The 21,220-nt window shown below is 40.4% G+C and overlaps 3 protein-coding genes across 4 annotated transcripts in view; all 3 read right to left on the bottom strand.

Annotated features, from left to right (window-relative positions):
• The window catches only part of nudt14 (nudix (nucleoside diphosphate linked moiety X)-type motif 14), a 26,825-nt gene extending 25,027 nt beyond the window's left edge, over positions 1-1,798 (bottom strand). Inside the window, exon 1 of the mRNA XM_031861726.1 lies at positions 1,642-1,798. Coding sequence (XP_031717586.1) covers positions 1,642-1,722 — 81 coding nt within the window. The 5' untranslated portion in view covers positions 1,723-1,798. The remainder of the gene's footprint in view (positions 1-1,641) is intronic.
• A 10,627-nt stretch (positions 1,799-12,425) lies between these two features.
• Positions 12,426-21,214, bottom strand: LOC116391256 (kinetochore scaffold 1). Of its 2 annotated transcripts, XM_031861672.1 has the most exons (22): positions 21,061-21,214; positions 20,814-20,854; positions 20,443-20,486; positions 19,859-20,316; positions 19,669-19,721; positions 17,990-19,459; positions 17,784-17,904; positions 17,630-17,685; positions 17,440-17,538; positions 17,231-17,346; positions 16,309-16,399; positions 16,024-16,140; positions 15,841-15,928; positions 15,631-15,693; positions 15,514-15,553; positions 15,325-15,429; positions 15,068-15,168; positions 14,565-14,630; positions 14,132-14,241; positions 13,845-13,966; positions 13,572-13,697; positions 12,426-13,159 (listed from the first exon to the last, which is right to left on the bottom strand). In XM_031861672.1, the coding sequence occupies exons 1-22, from the start codon at positions 21,146-21,148 to the stop codon at positions 13,063-13,065; spliced, it is 3,672 nt and encodes a 1,223-aa protein (XP_031717532.1). In that variant the 5' UTR covers positions 21,149-21,214; the 3' UTR covers positions 12,426-13,062. The 2 variants fall into 2 exon arrangements, with proteins under 2 accessions (XP_031717532.1, XP_031717530.1); XM_031861670.1 differs by having other exon boundaries at positions 19,859-20,486.
• LOC116391135 (uncharacterized) overlaps positions 21,201-21,220 on the bottom strand; it is a 4,013-nt gene continuing 3,993 nt past the window's right edge. The window contains exon 13 of the mRNA XM_031861417.1: positions 21,201-21,214. Coding sequence (XP_031717277.1) covers positions 21,201-21,214 — 14 coding nt within the window. The remainder of the gene's footprint in view (positions 21,215-21,220) is intronic.

Here is a 21,220-nt window from a genome sequence, read left to right as displayed (position 1 = left end):
TATATATATATATATATATATATATATATATATATATACATACACATACACATACACTTTATCATAAACCTATAAAACACAGGTAAATAAAGCATAGAAATACTGATCCAGAGTCATGTTCCAGGATCACAATATCATGCCTTTCAGTTTCCATTATGCGGTTAAAAATATTGAGCATTTACTGCAAACCACTGAGGCGGCTAATATGAAATTTGACAGCTTTTGATCTCCTGAGATAAAAACGTACAGTTAACGAGATTTCGGTCACAGACGATTCCCTCTGCCCGCCCTGATTGCCACCATGACCTGGATAGGCAGCTAAAAATGGATAGTTGAAAGGATGGATAGACGGATGGATGGATGGGTAGCGACTATACTTCCACACACAGGCCCTTCAGAATGCAGCTTTTGCTTGGATAAATGTAACAACTTCTAAATCTACACAAGAAACACTACAAAAACATATAAGAGGAGATGATTTCTATCAGATTGATTTCTAATTATGTAAGGTAAAAAGTGAATTAATAGCAAAAATACTACATTTTATTATGACAAAGAAACCGTTTTTACTGTGGTTCATGGTCAATAATACCCTATCTGCTGAACACGTGCCAATCTGCATCCCTACATAATACCATCGTAAAGAGATCAACAAATCATGTAGGAACCGATCAACGTTTCTGGTCAGGTTCAATGCCAGGTAAATGCAGTATGTTGGGTAATGATCCTTATTGTCCACTCATATTTCTAACTATCTGATACCATGACTTAAGCAACTCACTTTTTACAGATTCACACTTTCATCAGTATAATGGTGTGGAAAGACCAAACACAGCATAAGTGATCAATAAGAACAACAAAAGGATGCAGTCTGTAAAAAAAAAAAAAAAAGCAGGTTTGATTGGGAACTATGGCACAGAAAACACCTATAAAAATACTTGGACAATAATGTAAAAGACTGCAGCTGACCTTAGCTGCATCCATGTGCCTCTGAATGTTCCATGTTATATCATTGACCTGTACATTCACTGCCATGTGGCGAAACAGACGTTTAGAGTAGTTTTACCTCGATAAAACGCCACAGCATTTCAACAGGCAAGTCTCAACAATGTCCCACGTATAAATGGGGAATTTATCTCGATGCAAACCTGAACTGTGAAGACCTCTGACCTGCAGACACCAACCCCTCACAGACTGCATTCACACAGGAGTCAGTTTTGACAGCTGGGATCAACAAGTAAACAAGTTCACGTGTCACGTAACACCGCTAAACAGTGTTAACTTACACCCCCCTCCTCCTTTAATGTACTAATGTAAAGCATGTGCTAACGTTAACGTGATGCTCCATCTAAAAAACCTCTTCAGCTACAAGCTACCGTTAGCTTGCTAGCTTGTAGCTGTCTGTTAGCTGCCTCGGCTCAGGTCAAACACAGAAACACACCGCACGTGAAAACAAAGCGAATACGGTTGTTTAGTGATTGCGGTTAAAGTGACGCCAAATATTGTAGTAAACGTCTCTGTTTAAGGTCAGTTTAGCCTTCATGTTATGCTAGCATGCTAGCAGCTAAATGAATGGGGGGTTGGGCTAGCCTACAGCATCCAGCAGCCTCTGTTAACCGCTATCAGACAGAAATAACTCACCTGGTTATAGTGCACCCTGAACGGTTTCAGATAATCGGACTCTGTGCACGGAGTGACTTCAACGTTATTAATCTCTTCCATAGTTTATACTTGGAGCTGGATTGTTGGCTCACCGATGGGTATCTGTCGCCGCACACTCACTGACAGTAAAGGAATGTCTACGGAAGCCGGGAGAGGACATGAGACTGCACCGCGAGGGTGGCACGAGAGGTGAAAGGATATTAGGAATGGAAGGCACTGTAGCTGATAATAGTAAATACTGATTCAAACTTTTTAGGGAACAATAGCTCGAATAACGACTCTAAGTATTGCTTAGAAGAAGTATTTGTATTGTTGCAAATAAGAATTATACTACAAACTTTTAATTGTACCTTTCATAATATCATCAGTGGTGTAATCAAATCAAATCAACCGTGTAACTAAGTGGGCTACCTTTATTATCAGAAGTATTGTACTTTACTTAAGTAACGCAATTTCATCCTGCTTTATACTTCTACTCTTCTACATTTTGGGGGAAAATAATGTATCTTTTGCTCCATTGAATGTATTTGACAGCTGCAGATTTAGATTATTAATACAAAAAAAATCAACAAATTCACTGTTTTATATTTATATGTTAAGCAAACCAGCAGTATCAGCCCCACCTTCATTAGCTGCAATATTAAATTGATGTACAGATGTACAATAATGCATCACCAATTATTTTCAAGTAACATTATAAATATTATTCTGAGATGGGCAATTCTGCATAATGAATACTTTAAAATTTGGTACTTAAAGTATATTTTGATGAGGATATATATTCTTTATACATTTCGCTAACAATATGTCATCATACAATAATTTAGGGTAGACTACTGGAATACAATCTGAAATAAGGATGCATCTCATCGTTGTGTTTTGGTGTTTTAAACATTACATTGATTGGCTCAGGGGAAGGTTACATGACAGTTACCAATTGGCCCAAAGGAGGAGAGCATTTTATATTAAGGGCAGCATGTTTAGTGTTTTTTTTGTGTTATTCTGTTTCATAAAAATTCTTTCATTAGTTTACTCAACACCGTTTTAGTCAATGCAACAACGCAAGATTTTTTGACCATCTAAACTCTATTTTCACACATTGTATATGATAAAAGCCTTTTTTGCAGATGGAAAATCTGCATTGTTTGTGTTTCTCAACTGATAACTAAAATATAACCCTATTTATTTTACAAATATAATTTATGTTTCTAGTTGCCAGAAAAAAAACCTTTAGGTCCACTTACTAGCTTTTTGTGTTAGCTTTTAACTGGTCTATACAGTCTTCATCAGCAGATTTAAGAAAAGTACGATGGTGTTCAAAGCTCCAGAAAAAGATCCAGATGTTTTGTCAAACTACATGACAGAAATATCTTCCTCAAAATGTCATCAGGTTCGGAAACGTTAAAGGAATAGTTCAACATTTAGGGAAATCCGCTTACTTACTTCCTTTCCAATATTTAGATAAGAGAAGATTGACACCACACATATTTGTAAAGTAAATATAAAGATGTGATGAATATTTGTCGTTTCACAAGGAGTCGTGTGCCAGACTTTTTACTGGCCGGGACAGTGAAGACTCCAGGAAGTTACTGTTTCTGACCAAAATAGTCCAGCACTTAGCCCACTGTAAAACCACAATGTGTCGTTTTTCGACTTAGATTTTTGCACATATTAAACAAACGAGATATAATGTGTAAATTAATAAACTTTAGGGATCCTGGGAGGTGGATTTTCTTACTTTTGGACAAAGCCAGGCTAGCTGTTTCCCCCTGCTTCCAGTCTTAATGCTAAGCTAAGCTAACTGGCTGCCAACTGTATTGCTCTATTCCTTTAACAACTCAGACATCATCAGTTAACATTGATTGTTATGGTTGTTATTGATTATGAATATATGTTTGGATTGACAGCTTGTTCCAATCCAATGTTTGTTGAGTTTGTAGAGCCCCTTGTAATGGCCGATACAGCTTCATATTAAACATGATGCGAGGTCCAGCACCCTCACTGTGCTGAGCAATGAATAAGAGATGGGTGTGGGAGCTCTTTCTCACCAACCCTGCCTTGAAGGGTGAGGCTGCATGATGTCACCCCCCTCACATCAATAACAGCCTTATAATGGGAAACAATCTGCAGAGCTCCAATCTCCATGGGGCTGACTTCCTCCAACAAATGAGCCCCGTCCACCACCCTCTACACAAGGACAGGACGTAACACTTTTTGAGAGCTGATTTACATCTAAATAAATACATGCCTAGACGAAACAATGTGCGGACCCAACAGAGGAACCGGCGTCTCTCCTCTGGGCACGTCCAATTTATACTGCCCGATCAAGCCAAGCTGCAGGACACGATAAGACGGAGGGGTGGAGGGGGGTACTGCAGAGTTGAAGTATTGTACTGGAGTCAACCTGCTCTGGTTTGCTGAACACAAAGAAACTATGGCAGAAGAATGAGGGGTTGAAATGTACTAAAGCATAAAGAAGTAAAATAATATTCCCTGTTGTCAAAACAAGTATTTCACACCATTATTAGTGTTCAGGGTTTGGGAAAGTTCTTTTTGGACAATGGCTATCGAATCCCGACTTTTTCCCTGTCACCTTGGCAAAGCAATGACTGGTAGCACCGAAGTAGTTTTAACCAACTTCAAAGGGTCTCCAGATGAATCTGAGGGGTCTTGAGATGATTACTGGGAAAGGAAAGAAGCGAAAACAAAGTTCTTATAAACAACTTTTTTCTTTGATTTTCGGGAAATATTAGGGGGATATTTTTGTGAAAGGGGTCGGAAGACAAAAATGTTTGAGAGTCACTGCTTTGAACTTTAACAATACACTAAATTCAATAATCTTAATCCACGTTTTATGTTCAATCTTAATTGAACAGACAGTAACTATAGATGTTAGTAAAATGTAGTAGTTGTATAAAGTGGCATAAGGACCTTAAAATCGTACTTAAGTACAGTACTTGAGTTAAAGGGGACATATCATGCTTTTTTTCATGTTCATACTTGTATTTTGGGTTTCTACAAGTTTACATGCTTTAATGTAAAAACAACACTTTACGGGTCACTTCTTTGTGAACTTTGAAATACGTGGAAAGTTCTTTCAGTGGAGTCAGCAGCAGAAACACTCGACTTCATTCCTACATAGTGGACCGTCCTGACACTGATTCCTGTCTTGGGCCTCATTTGAGCATCACCCACAAAAAGGCCTCCGAAAATCTTATCAGGTCCGGAGGCACCCATAATGTGTTAACCCCATCCTTCCAAGAACACGCGGGTGCGGACTCCTTGCAGTCACGACCAATTACAGCCTGCATGCGTCTGATGCACGCCAGACTTCTCCTAGCTTAGCTCAACGCCAAACCTGGAGCCTCCTGAAGCCACCGAACCTTCTCTTCCTGTCTGCCCTGCTCTGCCTCTTAATGTCTTACTGTGTCTATCTCACTTTCATTTTTCGGCTGTTTTTTTTCATTAAATCATAATTTTTTACAGTTATTTTCCCACAGTTCAATACTTTCAAATTGTTGGTATAAAATCAGTCACACACTGTTTACTCCCTTTACTTTAGCAACTTTCATTTATTAGTGATATTGATTAGTGATATTGATTTTTAGTAATATCAAACTTAGTCTGTTCTCTTGAATAATGAAAAGCCGTTTGATACTTATTTATGAAGCAAATCAAATTATCGATGTCGATAAACTCTACTTCAACAGCTTGATGATGATTATTCTAATTTTGGAACTTGACTTCAGTGAAGTTTGGTGTTTTTTGTGTTGTGGAAATGCACTTACTCTGTGTGAATGTTGTCTTTTTATCAAATAAGATAATGCTCTTGGAGGAAAAAACATATATGGATGTGGATTTTATGGCCCACAACATGGACCATAGTAGTTGCTGAAACTGTGGACTAACCCTTATTTTAAAGGGAAAAGCTCTCCACTGGTCTATCCATAGCATAGTTTATCAGCCAGGGTCAAGCAGGGATTTCGGCCAGAGGCTCGGGGAATGCACTTAACCAAGGTGGCTGCTGTACCTCTGTTAGCGGGCTCAGGGTGTGGGTCAAGATGGCCGGTATCCACCCGTCCAGCAGTCTGGACGTTCAGCCGCCACTCGCCTTGTCCAGGAGACGCTCCTATATCCTCCAATGTGAGCTTGGATTTCAAAATAGGGCCTTGTGTCAAAAGGGCACTCGATAACGCAGCTCAGACAACTGTTGTTCGGTGTAGGTGTGCGAGGAGTTGATGGTGGATCCGAGGTGAGGACAGTGAAACATGAAGGTGACAGGACTGGTGTTCACATTGTTACACATCTAAAAAATATGTATGAATACGACTTTTTTAAAAGGATCAAAAAACATATTCAATAAATGTTTTTATACACATATTCAGAGTTGTAGACTTGGAATCGAGTCATACTTAAAGCTGCACGAATGAATATTTTTACACTATATACATGTGTAGTGTTTTGGATACTTTAAACTCATTGTTTTGGTTTTATGGCCCTCGGCTTTAATGTTTTGGTTTTGGTTTAATATTGGACTTACATTTATCAGATGACCCAAGACACCACTTCAAATGAATGCTAATGTTTCCCCGTGTCTGCTTGATGTGCAAACTGTTTAACAATTTCCCCACATTCAACTTTATAAAGTGACGATATGTGAATGTTGTGTTTAAAGCTTGTTGCACTGTTCCCCAAGTGGACAAAAAAAATCAATTAATGCAAATTTAAGTAAAAAAAAAACAAGGACATGAGTTATCTTTTGCATTGACCTAACTGAGACCTGAAGAATTAACTTCCCTAGAAAGCTAAACCATTCATGTCCCAAGTTTTGGCTGACCTTAAATAGCCATACATCCATCCATTATTGGTGACCGCTTATCCTTTACAGGAGCGCGGGGGGGCGGGAGCCGATCCCAGCTGCTTGGTTGAGAGGTGGGTACACATGTCACCGGTCAATCACAGGGCTGACACGTAGAGACAAACCACCATTCACATTCACATGGGCAATATTACACTCAACTATTAACCTAACCTGCATGTCTTTGGACTGCGGGAGAACCCGGAGAAACACAGTGAGAACAGAAGGGCCCAAGCCGGCCAGGGAGTTCAAACCCAGAACCCTCTTGCTGTGAGCCGACAGTGCTAACTGCTAAATGCATTTGAATTACTTGATATCAGCTATGTGAAAACAATATTATTGCTTTGCCAATGTCAAGTCATTTAATGGTCAGCATGCAGAAACCTGAAAGACTTATAATTTGCTTGTGAAGAAATGCCCCAATTGTTTTTAAATAGCCCTGCCTGCGATTTTACTTGCTGTGCTGCATATTAACTTCATGAAAACGTTTATTAGCAAGGACCATTGCAAAAATTCGGAATAAGAGAGCTGCATAACATATAGTGTATACAGTTAAACAGCACAGTCAGGTGTGAGGCACATGGCTGGACTAGTCAGCTTCGTCAGTATTTCTCTTCCAGGTAGTAGTAATAAGTGAAGACTCTTCCTCCTCCTCTGCAAGATCCAACTCTCAAGGCCATTGTAGTGGAAGCCCTCCTCTGCCAGGCCCTTATATTTTTAGAAAAAGCTATTATTGTTCTGTTCCCTTGTATTGCGTGCCCTGGGATGCGTTTCCGCGAACAAGGTCAGAATTCCTGTTTGTCATCATTATTCTACCAGAGAATAGTCAACACGCCCACAATGCTTTCTGTTCGTCGGGGTTCCTGGTACTTGTTTGTCTTCCATGGATACAAATAGACCCGAAATGGAATTTGGCCGAAGCTAAGTGAAGCTATTGTGGCAGAGAATAGTTTGGAATCAATTTAACTCAGCTGGAAGTTACCCTGAAGTCATTTGCTATTGATGGACCAGTGGACAAAAAGAAAGTCCTTAAAAAAGGAATTCCCCTTCCAGTCTCTTAAGGCCCAATGATGCATCATAATTAAAAATACAATTAGTGATAATTTAGATGCCTGTAGGTTTTAGACACAGCAGTTTTATATGGACGATAAGTGACAAATTGCACATCTTTTCTGAGAAAAGACCACATTTTTCAATCGCAAACACAACATAAAACATCATCACACTATTATGGACTCAAAGTCTTTTGTGATGTAACTTGAATTAACACACAGCCATCAGTATCCTTCTTGGTGGGCTGCATGTCCTCATTGATAGTGAGTTTTTTTAGATGTATTCAAGCTGTGCCACATTCTGACACACCTGCACATTCAGGTTTGCAAAGGTATTGTTTTGCAGTAATTTAATGGGTTGCAGTCAATACATGTTCATATTTTTTAGACACTTAACATACGTTTTAGTTAAGAATACTTCATCTTTTAAATCATTTTCAACAGGTTTTGAATGCCGGGAAACATTCTCTCTCCACGTAGAACAGCACAGATATTAAGGGATTATTTAAATGAATACTTCTTTGTATTTTCCCTTCTAATGAGATGTAATATGTCCTCACAAAAGTTTAAAAACAACCTCTGGACTGCATGGTTTGTGAGGCTGTTGGGACCATTGAAGCTCGATACTATGGGACAGCTGCTGTGTCCCCCTGCTGAGAGGGAGCCCATTTTAACAAGGCAGGCCTATTGTCTTTTCCTAAGAATGACCAGAGAATGTGGCAACTCCCCGGGTCACACAGTGTTTACTAGCGCGCGTGTGTGTGTGTGTGCGTGTGTGTGCGTTGGTCATTGGGGTGAGTGGTGGGACGTGGCTGTGTTGCTTTCATTCGCATCACTATGGGAGCACATGCCATCAGAGCTAATTACCTGCCTGGAAGGACCAATTAAGACACCCTCTAATGCCCCCAAAAAGATGAACAGGACAGAGGCATGAAAAGTGGCATTTGAAGTAAAGTGTGTGGAGACACGGCTCCGTATGTCTCTGTTTCAGGAGACATAGGGAGACATTCTTAACTTTGCCTTGTCTTCTTTACATAACATGTTTCCCATCATCTAAAACTGTTTTTTTTTAAAAGGATTTTGCGAGCAACCATTACAGATTAGCTGCGAGTTTAAAACCACTTGTCTCTGGAAAAAAACTGCATCTTTGCTCTTAATTGGATACAAAGACGTTCCATACGGCATACATCTATTGTTTTTATGGATACTACAGTGTCTACTTCAGACATAGCCTAATAGATTATTCTATACAGTTACTTAAAGGTGGGAGATATCCTCATTGTTTTTGACACCAAGCAATTTATCAACCTGTGATATTTAGGCTGAACAGGATGACACTATTTTCTCTCGTGACAGATGACTGAAGGTCTGTTGGGTCGCAACATTATCTGCTTAATAATGTCAAGAAATCTGATTCAAAAACTACTTTTCAATCAAAATCAACAGTAACAGCAATCACAGCATACTTTTTATATTCTGCAGTGGCTGATTTAAATAAACAACAGGCCTCCACTAACTCCGGTGTACAATGGGACCTGACAGTTTCATTCCTATTCTCTGAACTCGTAGTGAACGTGTTATGAGTTGTGGATGTACCCGATGCCTTAAGAATGAATCCATCGTGTCTTGGCTTGGATACGGCCCTTTGCTCAGGTGCTGCTGTGAAACACAACACTTTGTTTAAATTGAGCTGGCTTTATCTTTTTTTCCTAACTGTATGAGTGAAGCTGTCACAGCTGGACTCCAGCAGCACTGTGAGATGATTACAAGACATGAAGTTGTTCTATGAACAAACATGGCCACCAAGGGAGGGACAATGGAGGCGAATTACTTCAGACTGGAGGTGTTGGCAGGCTGTCCTTACAGTTAAAGCAATGGTTGTTGGTATACTTGAACTCTGACCTTCTTTAAAAATCCACATGAATTAAACCGTGCTAATGAGCTTCTGCGCATCCACATGCTTAATATCTAGCCCAAATATCTGATGCAAATGAACCCGACCGAAAACCATATAATATTCTTGACTAACTGGACTATGGAGCATTGGTGCCTATAGTCTTTTGTTTCTTTCTGTAGTGGGAGGCTATCGCACCTCATTCTACCAAATGGTAATTTTTATAAAATAAAAACAGATATATATACTGATAGAGGTCTGGCTAAGCATTGCAGACACAGTAAAGCCAAACAACACTGATCCCAGAAGGTAGCTTTGGGTGACTCCAAGTTATATTTATATGGAAGTATAACGTCCAAACCATTATTTGTGTCTCTAAATATTAAATCATTATCCAAGCAGGACTTGGAGCTGAACTTTGCCACGACAGCTGCTTTTGTTTCTAATCTTATTTCTAGAGATAAAAATGAAAAACAGTCCTTTACTAGATTAAAGCGCATTCTCCATTTCCCTTTCTTTCTTTTATTGCATGAAGCACCAGTTTCCATCTTCCAAACCCAATTCTGCCACCTCAAAGCTCTCCCTCCCTGGTGAAATACTGCTCCTGGATCTATGGGTAAACAGATTGGGACCAGGTTGCTTGAGGCCAAATGTTCCCACTTTACAGAATTAGACATTTGGACTGTCGTCATCTTTTTTCATCTAAATCCCAATAAACTGTTACATTTGTCGGTCATAAAGGAGTTTCATTGCACCTCTCATATGTGGTGATGCATTTAATGTCAAGTGGAAACGATCTTTACATTATTGGGCAACACAGCAGTGTATATTTAATCAACTTAGATCAATTTGATTTCTTGTTTCATCCCATTTTGGATCCACCCTTACAGTTTATCTGATTCAATTGTTTAGCGCCATGCAATGGTGACTGGGTTGAGATCATAGCTGTTTTACAGGTTTCACTTTTACGTTAAAAGATAATGAATTACAGATTTCTAGCGACAGTGGCAGCATGGCTTTAAGCATGGCAACATGTCTATTGATTCCTTTGAAATACATTCGGGGTTCCCAGTGGATAAATCCTGCTGACTGATCCCCTGACTTTTCCTCTACACCATGACGTTGACATCTGCGGTTTTGAGTGAAATTTCTTGTGAACTATTGCGGATTGCCAGAAAAAATTTGTTCTTGTCATAACTGACTGACTTTAAACTAATTTTCATTGAGCGTTATTATTAGGTCAACATTTTTTAAAATTTGGTCATAAAGTAGAATTTATTCCGATCCCATCAGTCTCATCTGTACTTTGTGTTTAGTGCTAATTATGTTAGCATGCTAATGTGATAAAACTGAACACTTAAAAGTTATTTTTTGTGCCTTTTACTATGAGTGCCCTGCAACTTACACAAACCCAATATATTACTACCCGCTATTCAATCCCCCCAAATCACACACACACACCCACACACACACCGCCCAGGCTCCAGTGCAACCGCTCTGTCTGCACCGTCTATATTTGCAACCCTGCCATCACTTTGAATTTACTCAACTGGAGTAAAAACCAACTAATACCTATTTGTATTGTAGTCTGGTCTAATGAATGATTATTATTGTAAATAAGGACAAATCCTTCAGCGGATCGATTGAAACGAATTTGAATTGACCCCCAGGCTGAGGTCAGGAGGCCCAAATGCTAGTTCAGCCAAACTTAACGGCCGCCTGGACACCCTGTGTGTCTTCGATCTGGTTTGACAGCAGCCGTTGTTTCTGGGGGAGGGACGGAGGAACTCGTGTCCCCTGACGGCTCACTAGAGGGTGACGGTTTGGAAAGTCCTCTTTGACCTTTGACATCGGGGCTTGAGGAATGGACAGTCCGCCCCCCCCTCCCTCTCAGAGGCTTGTATCTGGCTGTTTGACCTATCAAATGAACTCTGGACACTGTCCATGTCACTCATGCTTTGGCTGTTGCCAATGAGCTTTGAGCATTAACAAGATCTGCAGCAAGATGGTTAAACACACACGGAAATAAAACCAAGTCTAATTTTGTGTTACTAAGTTGTTTACATTTCATAGATGAAAAGCAGCATGATGTTGTGCTGCACAAAAGTATTTGACATTTGCAGTTTATATACATAACATACATATCTTATATTCGCTCTATGATTATCCAGCAGTTCTTAACCTCAAGGTCAAGATCCCAAAATGGTACCAAGATAAATCTCAGGGGTCACAAGATGGTTAAACAAATTAGGAAAGAACATCGATATCTGTGCTACTCAAAAGTTTTACATTTTCGTCCGGCTATCTCTGGCCTTTAAAAAAAATCCGTCAAATCAAACAATCTGAGCAGGAAAAAAACACCACTGGTTCAACTGCTCACAGATATCCCCACTAAGGCCATTTTCTGTGACCCCGTCAGTAGACATTGCTGAGGTCACAAACCAAAGTGGGTGTTGAACAGGTTACATGTATTACAGAGCCATGGCGCCCTCTAAAGCATAACCACAGTATAGCATTTAACACTGAAGGCGTGTTTTAAGGGAATAATGTCAACTCGGTTAATGTCATGAAGTACAACAGAGCAGCACACTGAGAGCATACAGAAAAGTTAAAAACAGATGTAGATGGTTGACATCTCAGCTGTTCAAACACAAAGTCTATCAAATGGGTTAATACCGGTCTTAAAGCGCATTCGTCTCAACAATGACACAATGTCTGTTTGTAAGATATATATTTCACATTCTGCAAAGTGATTTATATTATTGATGATACATTACTGAAACGGTTCAACCTACATGTAGCAGATTAAGAAGAGACTACAGAATGTAACCTGTGAATTAATCTTCATTCAGATGCATCCTGGGAATAAAACACAGTTCAGCAAACAATAGCATAGACAAATCAATTGAAACATCATTTTTTTTTAATGCACTTACATTCATTTAACAAGTTTTGGTCTCAAATGACTAAAGTACAACACATCTTTGAAAAGAGGAACTGTCATGACAAAATATAGTGAAATACATTTACACATGTTCAGAACTGTACAAAGCTACAGCTGGATGTGACGTATTTATAAGCAACACAAAGTACTGTAAGCTGGGTTCATGTTCACCACCTGGAGGAGACTCTGCACACCAGACCAGAGAACAACCATGTTTAATCTGTTCAAGGTTCACATAATCATGAAACAAATGTAAATTGAACCAAAATCTAGCAAGATGACATAACAGAACTTCGAATTACTTGAATAACCTAAAATAATCTCTGTATCATATTTACATTCTTTCTTATCTAAAAACAAACTTGTATGTATTTTTTTAGAGACGTTTCGGGACCTTAATGTTGGTGATTGTAAATAATGGTGACGGCTGGCCAGATATGTGACAAACAAGACCGAGGCTGAAACTGATCGGATTTCCTGTATTCTGTCAATTTGAACAAAATGCACTGAAATGTTACTTTTTGCAAAACATTTATATATATTTTTTTATCATTTTTTTATATATAAAAAAAAAAGCCAGACAACACATTTTAAAGTTTACATTTTTCAACATCCATAGTGTACAAAAGAGTTTGAATAGAAACGATGGGTCTCAACAGAGCAGATTATCATGAATGGTTTTGACAATCTTGGTCAGGAGGTTCTTGGCTGGACTGATCGACGCCACAATCTCCTCGATCTGCTGCATCCTGCAAATAAATGAAAACATCAAATATATATCAAACTAAATAGCGCCAAGTCAGCGCTGTGCTTACGTAGCGCTGAAGTGTCCGTCTGTACCGGTTCCTTTCTTATATGCACATAAAAGCCTCGAGCAGCAGAAGATCAGCCAAACCAAATAGGAAAAGAAAGATAATATGATAAACGTTTAATAATTTAAATAATAAAACCCTTAAATATGTCATAAATTCAACCTCCCATTTACACGCGTAGTATGGGGAAAGAGAGAGAAAAAAGACTAAGTAGAAATAAACTCTTTGGTTTCTGGTGAAAAACACATTTTTGTTTACAGGCTTTTAAAATTGCATTTCCCACAAACCAGAAGGCAGGAAAGCATAAAATCATCTATTTCTACTGAATTAATATTTGAGTCAAACTTACGTCGTGTTTCCGATCATGTTTCTGAAGCTCTGCACTTGAAGGACACAGTGGTGGTCGATCACACCGACAGAGAACATCACTTCAAACTTGGAAACTGTCTTGAGACAGCTGAAGACAATGTGCACTCTAGACGAAGAAGAAGAAGAAAAGAAAGGATATTAAACAATGTAATGTGAGCTTTTATTCTATTTCTGTTTATTAACACTAGTTTAATTAGTTTGTGATTAACCATTATATTCTAATATTCAGATTTTGGTCGGGAAGAGTTCTTACCGAGTGTCCACACAGCTGATGTGGAGAATATCAAGCCTCAGACCCCCCCACATTTTCAGCAGACGCAACTCCTCTCCCAGCAGACGACAGCGACTCACCACCAGGCCAACATCATGGAGCAGCTACACACAGCAGGAGACACAAAAAAGTTTCACATTGACTGTGTAAAACCCTATTTCCATGAAAGGTAGAACACAAGTATGAGACAGAATACCACGGGTCCACAACCTGCAGCTGCACATGTGGCCCTCTTGCAGTAAACGGAACACACCTCCATTGACACCTACCTTTGGAACATGTCTGTTCGTTGGATACTTCTCCACCCAGTCACGTTCTCCCTCCACGTACTCGGAGAGCAGCTTGTGAACGAGGCAGGCGTGGCCCTGTGACTTCTCATCTAGTTAGAAAACAAAATGTACAGTAGTCGGCTTTTTTTCTTATAATAAACAAATTACCGGTAACAAGAATGTCCTCAATCCTCAAAATGTATCCTCATTATAAAGCCCACACAGACCACTCGAAAAAAAAATTTGATCATTTGACATGGAAGGTATTTAGACAGGCGAGTAGATGAGAAAGATACACGTATCAAGATTTGAGCTCATGTAAATCCAAACATACATACATACATACATACATATATATATATATATATAACATATAATATTCATCACACATATTCTGACATGACACACTGCTTTTTGTATTATCTTTTCTCACCATCAAGTTGAAGTTTGAATGAGACGTGCGATATTTTCCTCTCAGACTGATCACCAGCATCCGTCCCTTCAAAACAATAAAAAAAGACAATGGTATTAATTGGAAAAAACATTTATATATATATAAAAAAAAAAAGCTTGACTGTAAATGTAAACACATATCAGTCTTTTGAGAAACACAAGTCTTCAAATAGACTTTCACTCAATGTCTGCCTAGTACACACACTACATGTCTGTGTGTAGTTTGGCTGGTAAACAGTAGCTTTAACTGCAAAGCAGGTCCTGAAGTTAGAGTGGATTAATATGACTAAAAAGGGCAATATGGTTAAAATGTTCAGCCTTTAGTGACTTATTTATGGACACACATGTTAAATTAAAAACACAAATTCTTGTAGAACCAGTAGGAACGCTGTCCACCGTGTATAAGCCGTACCAGCTTATCTAAAGTTTAAAAATCAACTCCCTGCTCACTCCCTCTGTAGCGTCCGTCTGTTGACGACTCACCGCTGGACTGTTCATACAGCAGCTCTAGCTGCAAGGTCTCATGAAGGAACGTGTAGGTGGTGCAGTCGTCGGTCTTCTCTGCAAACCTCCATTCATTCAGCCTGAGGTAAGAAATGTACAAAAAGCTTTTAACTTTAACATCGTTGTGTAACATGAAAGTGGTTCACGGTGCAGCATGAGCAGCTTTTTTTTTTTTTAATAGGTCCTCCGTGTTTTGACACTTAAGATGTGAAAGTTCATTCAAATGAGAAACTGACATGTGCAGCACGTTGACGGGGCTCTCGAGGTTCCTCGTCTCAGCTTTCAGCCGGTTCAGTTTATTGGAGTTCTGCTTCTTCTGCATCTCCAGTTCGGATATTTGTCTTGTGGCAAAAGTAAAGAAAAGAATGAATATCTAAAGTGTCTAAACATTAAAAAAATGATATTCATTAATATTCTCAACTCACCGGTCATTATCCGCCAAAGCCTCAGCGACTGTCTGCATTTCTATAAAGAAAATTCAACATTCAATTCACGCAGATAAAAATAAATAATAATAACAATGAAAAGGTATTACAAGTTACCTTCCTGACGCGAGTTCAGACTTGGTTTGCCTTCAAAGCCCTTTTCTTCAACTGCAGTAAGTTCTAGAGGACGGGGAAAACAGAGTCACTTTATCATCACATCCACACCAACACAGCCCGTTTCTGTGGGTGAGAATCATTAACCATTCACACAGAGAAGGTGGCACAGTGAACTGAACAGCCAGGAGTCAGTTTCCCACAGTAGCATACCGGTTTCTGTTTCCCGAATACAATCGTCCAAACTTTTCAGCATCTCATCTGCTTCCTCAATCTTTCCTCTCAACCTCTGCTGCTCCTCCTGAAAAGATGAGAAATATCTTTGAACCTTCCACATCCCCCAAAAGACCCAGGAGGTTGTAATTCAGTTTGGTTCTGTGTGTGGAGGACTCTTACCAGATTAGACTGCACCAGGTTGGAGTACAACACCTCCTTCATTTCATGGGACTGAACTTTGCTCAACTTCCTGAAGAGGTTATTTCTCTCTTTTAGTTTTGCACCAAAAGATTTGAGCTGTGAATTCAAAGAAACACAGTGAGGGTCAGGAGTGGAATCATACAGCTAACCGATACTCTTTCTACTGCTACATCTACATGAACAGCTACATACACTGTAAACATGTCACATGACAGGAAAGTAAATTGCAGTTAAATAGAAATACACTGGGTTGTCCTTTCATACCTCTTTCTCTGTAAAATGTCTCACTTCTTCCCACAAAGGTCTGTTAACAATCTTCAGTGGTTTGTCTCGGTCCTGCATTCGCTCCTTCAACCTGGGAAGAGGACAGAACAGGCCTGTGTGTTATTTTAACCTCTTAAAACTTTTCCAAATTGGATTCTGTAATTTCTGACACAGTCAAACAAGATATGGTGCCTAGTAGGAGTTTGCTAAGCAGCTAACCCCGGTCCGTCCTGTCTTGTAATACCACTTGTTTCTTCCAGGGGCGATAGTGAGTCACTGTAGTGTCCATTCTGCCCTCAGTACAACATGAGAGGACGGAGACGTAGCGCTGCCCCGAGGGCTTGTCAATCGCCTTAAAAGGTACAGGGTCTGTGTATGTTTTGATACATGTGGCAGAAACAAGAAAATGACTTGTATGTTTGTTTTGCCCCGACATATCAGCAAACTTCCTGTTGCTGCCGACACACAGGTTTAGAGCCAGCTGCGCATACAGCGGTGACTCCCAGCGCTGAGGTTTGTGCCGCTGACTGGGCGTCTGTCTCCCGGAGCAGGCCACGCGCTCTCCTCCTGGCAAAGCGGAGCGGCTGGTGGGGCGATACGAGGGTGCGCGTCGTTTACATGTTCTGCCACTAAATATCAAAACATACACGGGCTATAGGCTGAAGCCACACGTGAAGATTCAGAGATAACGGTGGTATTTTGGCCTCAGAGCTTCAGCTGTTTGGTTGGTTTATGTGTATCCTTGCTATTTTACAATAACTGATGGCAGCAGATGGCCGAGTACCACACATTGCACCTTTTTAAGGGGCCATGCTGACCTAAAATGAGACATGAACCCCCTTCAAGGAAGAAAAACCACACGGTTAAACAGCGTAATGTGACAAAATAAAGTCGTAAATGTGTTAAACGTAAGCGTGCATACCCCTCCACCCGTTCTGTGAGGTTGAGGACGTCGGTCTCGTACACCATCTGTTTAGGACGGTAGATGTGTCTGTCTCTCCATAAGTCCATCGGTGTGCAGTCTGTGTCTGACAAAAGCTGCAAACAAAAAAAATAAATAAAAAGTAATTTTACTACATTTGGCTGTTCTTCCATATATATATTTTTTAATATTAATGAAGATGAACGTACTCTGCCGGGAAGGATGCTTTGCCGAGGATTATGGATGACGAAGTCTATGTTGAAGAGGTTAAAGAACTCCAACACTGTAATGGTGCCATCGTTGAGTTTCTGGAATCAAAACATTGAGGGCAATAAATAAATGAATTTTAAAAAAAATGACTTTTTAAAGATGTATTCATAACATATGTCAACAATATACCTGCACATCATTGGTGTAGTCTTCAAGCTGGGATTCAAACAGGCTTTGTTTGAAAGCTGAAAAAAAAAGCACAATTATGGAAGCACAATTATGTCAGGAAAACATCCTCTAATAGGAATTTGATGATACTCGATGTGAATCCAAAACAACTTACTTGATTCAAAAGTAGCTTCAGATCTGGTGCTGGCGGTGTGAGAGCTGTTGGAGTAATCTGTGGTCTGTGATGTCGTGCTTGGAGCTCTAGCAATGTTACCGTCGCACTCCACAACATGAGACTGAACATCGGGAAACAAATGAAGAATTTAAAGCACGTCAAGGTAAATAAAGTAAACAAAAGATATTATCCATTATTTGACCTACCGTTTCAACGTCAGTGGTCGCCTCAGTGGAGGTTTTCATTCTCTTTTCATCCTCCGTGTTTTCGTCTCCTGGCAGAGGTCTCTTTTTGCCGTGGACAGAACAAACAAAGTCCGGTTCAAACACGTCTTCCTCTAACAGCTCGTGCGCGTGGAACCCGCGGGAAGCACTCACTTCTCCAGTGGCTCTCTGAGGACTCATGTCCAGCGTTTCAGACATATCTTCGTAGCTTACAAGCTCTTCGTCGTAAATATCAAAGTTGCTCAGTTTACTCGTGACATCGACAGCGACTGTCCTCGTTTGTTCTCCCACAGGATTCGGCATCTTTGCGTCTTCGGGTTTGCCTCTTTGGGGGAGTTTTGCCTTAAAGCTTCCCATTGAGAGTCTCGACATAAGTTGCTTAGTCTTCAGGTTGAAAGGAGTTGCAGTCGTAAAGGGTTCTTCTTCTTCTTGCGCAAGACTTTGGGCTTGTGTATTTTCCTCCGTGTTTACCAAACCCACTTCAAGTTCAGGCTCCGTTACAGGTGTGCATTCGGTTTTGTCTTGCGAGTTTCTGTCCGTGTCGTGGTCCAGTCGAGGCACAGCTGCTGTGCAGGCATCCATGGCAACATCAACAGGTGCTGTAGTCGTTACGTGGCTGAAACGTCTTACTTTTGATTGAAGATCGGCCAAACTCATTCGCCTGGTCTTCCGTGAAGGCGCTGCATCAACGTCATGGTCGACAGCAGTGGGTGAGCTCTCCATCTTCTGCGGCAAAGTCTGATTTCTCGATTCGCACCCGGTGACCGTTTCATTCGAGGGAAGAGAATCGGGAAGGTTTGCGATTTCAGGGTCGGGTGATCCCAGTGCTTCACTGCCTGACTGTGAAGTGATTTCGGTTTTCTTCGACTGGTCAGAATTGGGGCACACGTCCTGTGTGGACGAAGGGCACTGAGGTGGCTCATCCGTCTGTCCCAAAATACAGCCTGTCTGAACTTCCCTCATATCCGTACTTACATCGTCCCCCATCATGGTTTCATTCATTGGCTTCTTCACGGGAGCTGGAGCTTCCTTTTCAGGACCCACATCAGGCTTCCATGTCTTCACTTGGTCCAGGAAGCCATTCGTGTCTACATCTTTTTGAGGGGACACTTCAGCAGGAGCCACTGCTCCGGCAATCACAGCCCAGGGGCCACTTGTCTTAGATAGGGAGTTTTTAAATCCTGGATCCAAAGCATGTGCTGGTAAAGATCTGTTACTCCGCCGAAGATGTGAATTTGATGCCGATTTGTCGGCAATATTGACAGTGAGGCACTGGGACTCATCCATAGCTGCATCGGTTGCAGCTATGGATGAGTCCACATGTTGGTGAGACTGGGGTGCCAAATTGGTGGCAATGTTTACAATGTGATTTCTTGTCACATCCATACAGGCCTCTTCAGCAGTAAACCTCACTGTCTTCTCTCTGCAGTCGTCTTCAGCGTCGAACTTGACCTGAAGGAGAAAGTCATAGAAACTGGGTCAACTTTTATAGGACAGCAAGTTAACATTATCATTTCATAATTAAAACATGAAAAGAATGGATTAGTGCAGCTTTAATGGAAGTTTAAAGATGCAGTATTGGGTCAAGTGTGCAGCATAATGATTTATTCGGTAAACACATTTGTGTAAAAGATCAGATTAAGGGAAGGTTTAAGGCTCACCTGATGTTTTTGCACCTTCGTCTTTAAAGAAGCAGTCAATGAGGTATCCAAACCTAAATGTGGAGATGGGAAATTAAGTCAGAAACAATTCAAAAAAAGAAAAACAGTTTCTTATTTGGATCATTACAATTTCTCTGGTCTTGTTGCCTCGTCACTGTCAAAAACATTGGAGGGTTTGTACTTTCCATACCTGTGTGATTGGATGATCCCAGCACTTCATTGTGCTGCTGTCCTGAAGTCATCTCTTGTTTCTTCACACTACCACTTTGGGGGTACATTTCTTGTGTAGGGGAAAGAAACTGGAAAGGATCGTCTGAGCCAGTGAGTCCTCTAATGCGACCCGTCTGAGCTCCAGTCATGTCCATGCTCACATCTTCTTCTGGACAGACTGTCCCTCCATTCGATGAGTCTCCGATGTCAGAGGACTGTGCAGCTGTAGGCGTCATTCTTGTGATCACAGGTTCACCACTGGGGCCACTAGTTTTTGAGAGGCTTGTAGTAAAACTTGGATTTAAACTGTGTGCTGATCTGTTTCTAGGCTGACCATCTTGTTTCTTTACAGGGAGAAGTGCATCTGATAGTAAATTACTTGCAATATGTACACTGAGGCCCTGGGTCATATCCATCGCTGCATCCTCTGCAGTGAACCTCACGGTTTTCTCTCCGCATGCGGGTACAAAGACAGAATGTTGGAACGATTTCAGTTTGAAATCAGTGGCAATGTTCACATTGTGACTGCGTGTTAAGTCCATAATGGCATCATCTGCAGTGAACCTCACGGTTTTCTCTCCGCAGTCGCCTTCAGTAGCAAACTTGACCTTTGGAAGGGAAAAAATAAACGCTGTAAGAGTACAGTCCTAGAAAACATCAATGACAATTCAAATTAGCATTACTAGTTAATTAATTATTTTTTTTATATATTGGAGACAATAAATATTAAGTATGCTGCCATTTTCTAAAAGAAATAGATAAATGTAATCACTGAGATTCTGCACAACTTGAATCAATAGGTAGCAATGCTGCACGGACCACAAACAACTCTTAAAACACAACTTAGTTTTAATAGCACAGGTGATGTATATTAATTAATTCTGCAAAATAATTACACACTTCAAAAATGATAGCAAGTGAATGTTTAAGCTCACCGGATTTCTTTGCACCCTTGTCTTCAGAGAGGTTTCCATACCTGACGAGAGGAGAAAGGGAATCAAAGTAAATGCAAATGAGAAAAAGCAATCAGACCCATTTAAAATAGTAATAAATGAAATTAAAGGCACTGTAAAGTTCTTCTTTGTGCTGAAGATGAAATTAAATGTTTGTTCAGATGTTACAATTTTTGTCCTCTCATCGTCTCTTTTTGGTTTCTCTCACTTGATTATTTGAGTTCCGTACCTTTGCGGTTAGATGATCCCAGCGCTTCATTGTTCTTCTGCCCTGAAGTCATCTCTCGTTTCTTCACACTTCCACAGGAGGTGTACATGTCTTGTGTGGGGAAAAGAAACTGTAAAGGATCGTCTGAGCCAGTGAGTCCTCTAATGCGACCCGTCTGAGC

The sequence above is a fragment of the Anarrhichthys ocellatus genome, unplaced genomic scaffold (assembly GCF_004355925.1).
Source record: "Anarrhichthys ocellatus isolate YVR2014 unplaced genomic scaffold, GSC_Weel_1.0 scaffold25, whole genome shotgun sequence".
In the NCBI taxonomy this organism is placed as follows: Eukaryota; Metazoa; Chordata; class Actinopteri; order Perciformes; family Anarhichadidae; genus Anarrhichthys; species Anarrhichthys ocellatus.
The sequence above is the reverse complement of the archived record's forward strand: the minus strand, read 5'-3'. Positions and strand labels throughout refer to the sequence as shown.

What these genes read in the sequence shown, in the direction of transcription:
- LOC116391256 (XM_031861670.1), bottom strand. Translation starts at nt 21,148, where the DNA reads ATGTACACCTCCTGTGGAAGTGTGAAGAAACGAGAGATGACTTCAGGG. An exon ending in CGACCACTGACGTTGAAACG is followed by an intron (nt 17,905 to 17,989) that starts GTAGGTCAAATA and finishes CCCGATGTTCAG; the next exon opens with TCTCATGTTGTGGAGTGCGA. An exon ending in CTCACAGAACGGGTGGAGGG is followed by an intron (nt 16,400 to 17,230) that starts GTATGCACGCTT and finishes TCCTCTTCCCAG; the next exon opens with GTTGAAGGAGCGAATGCAGG.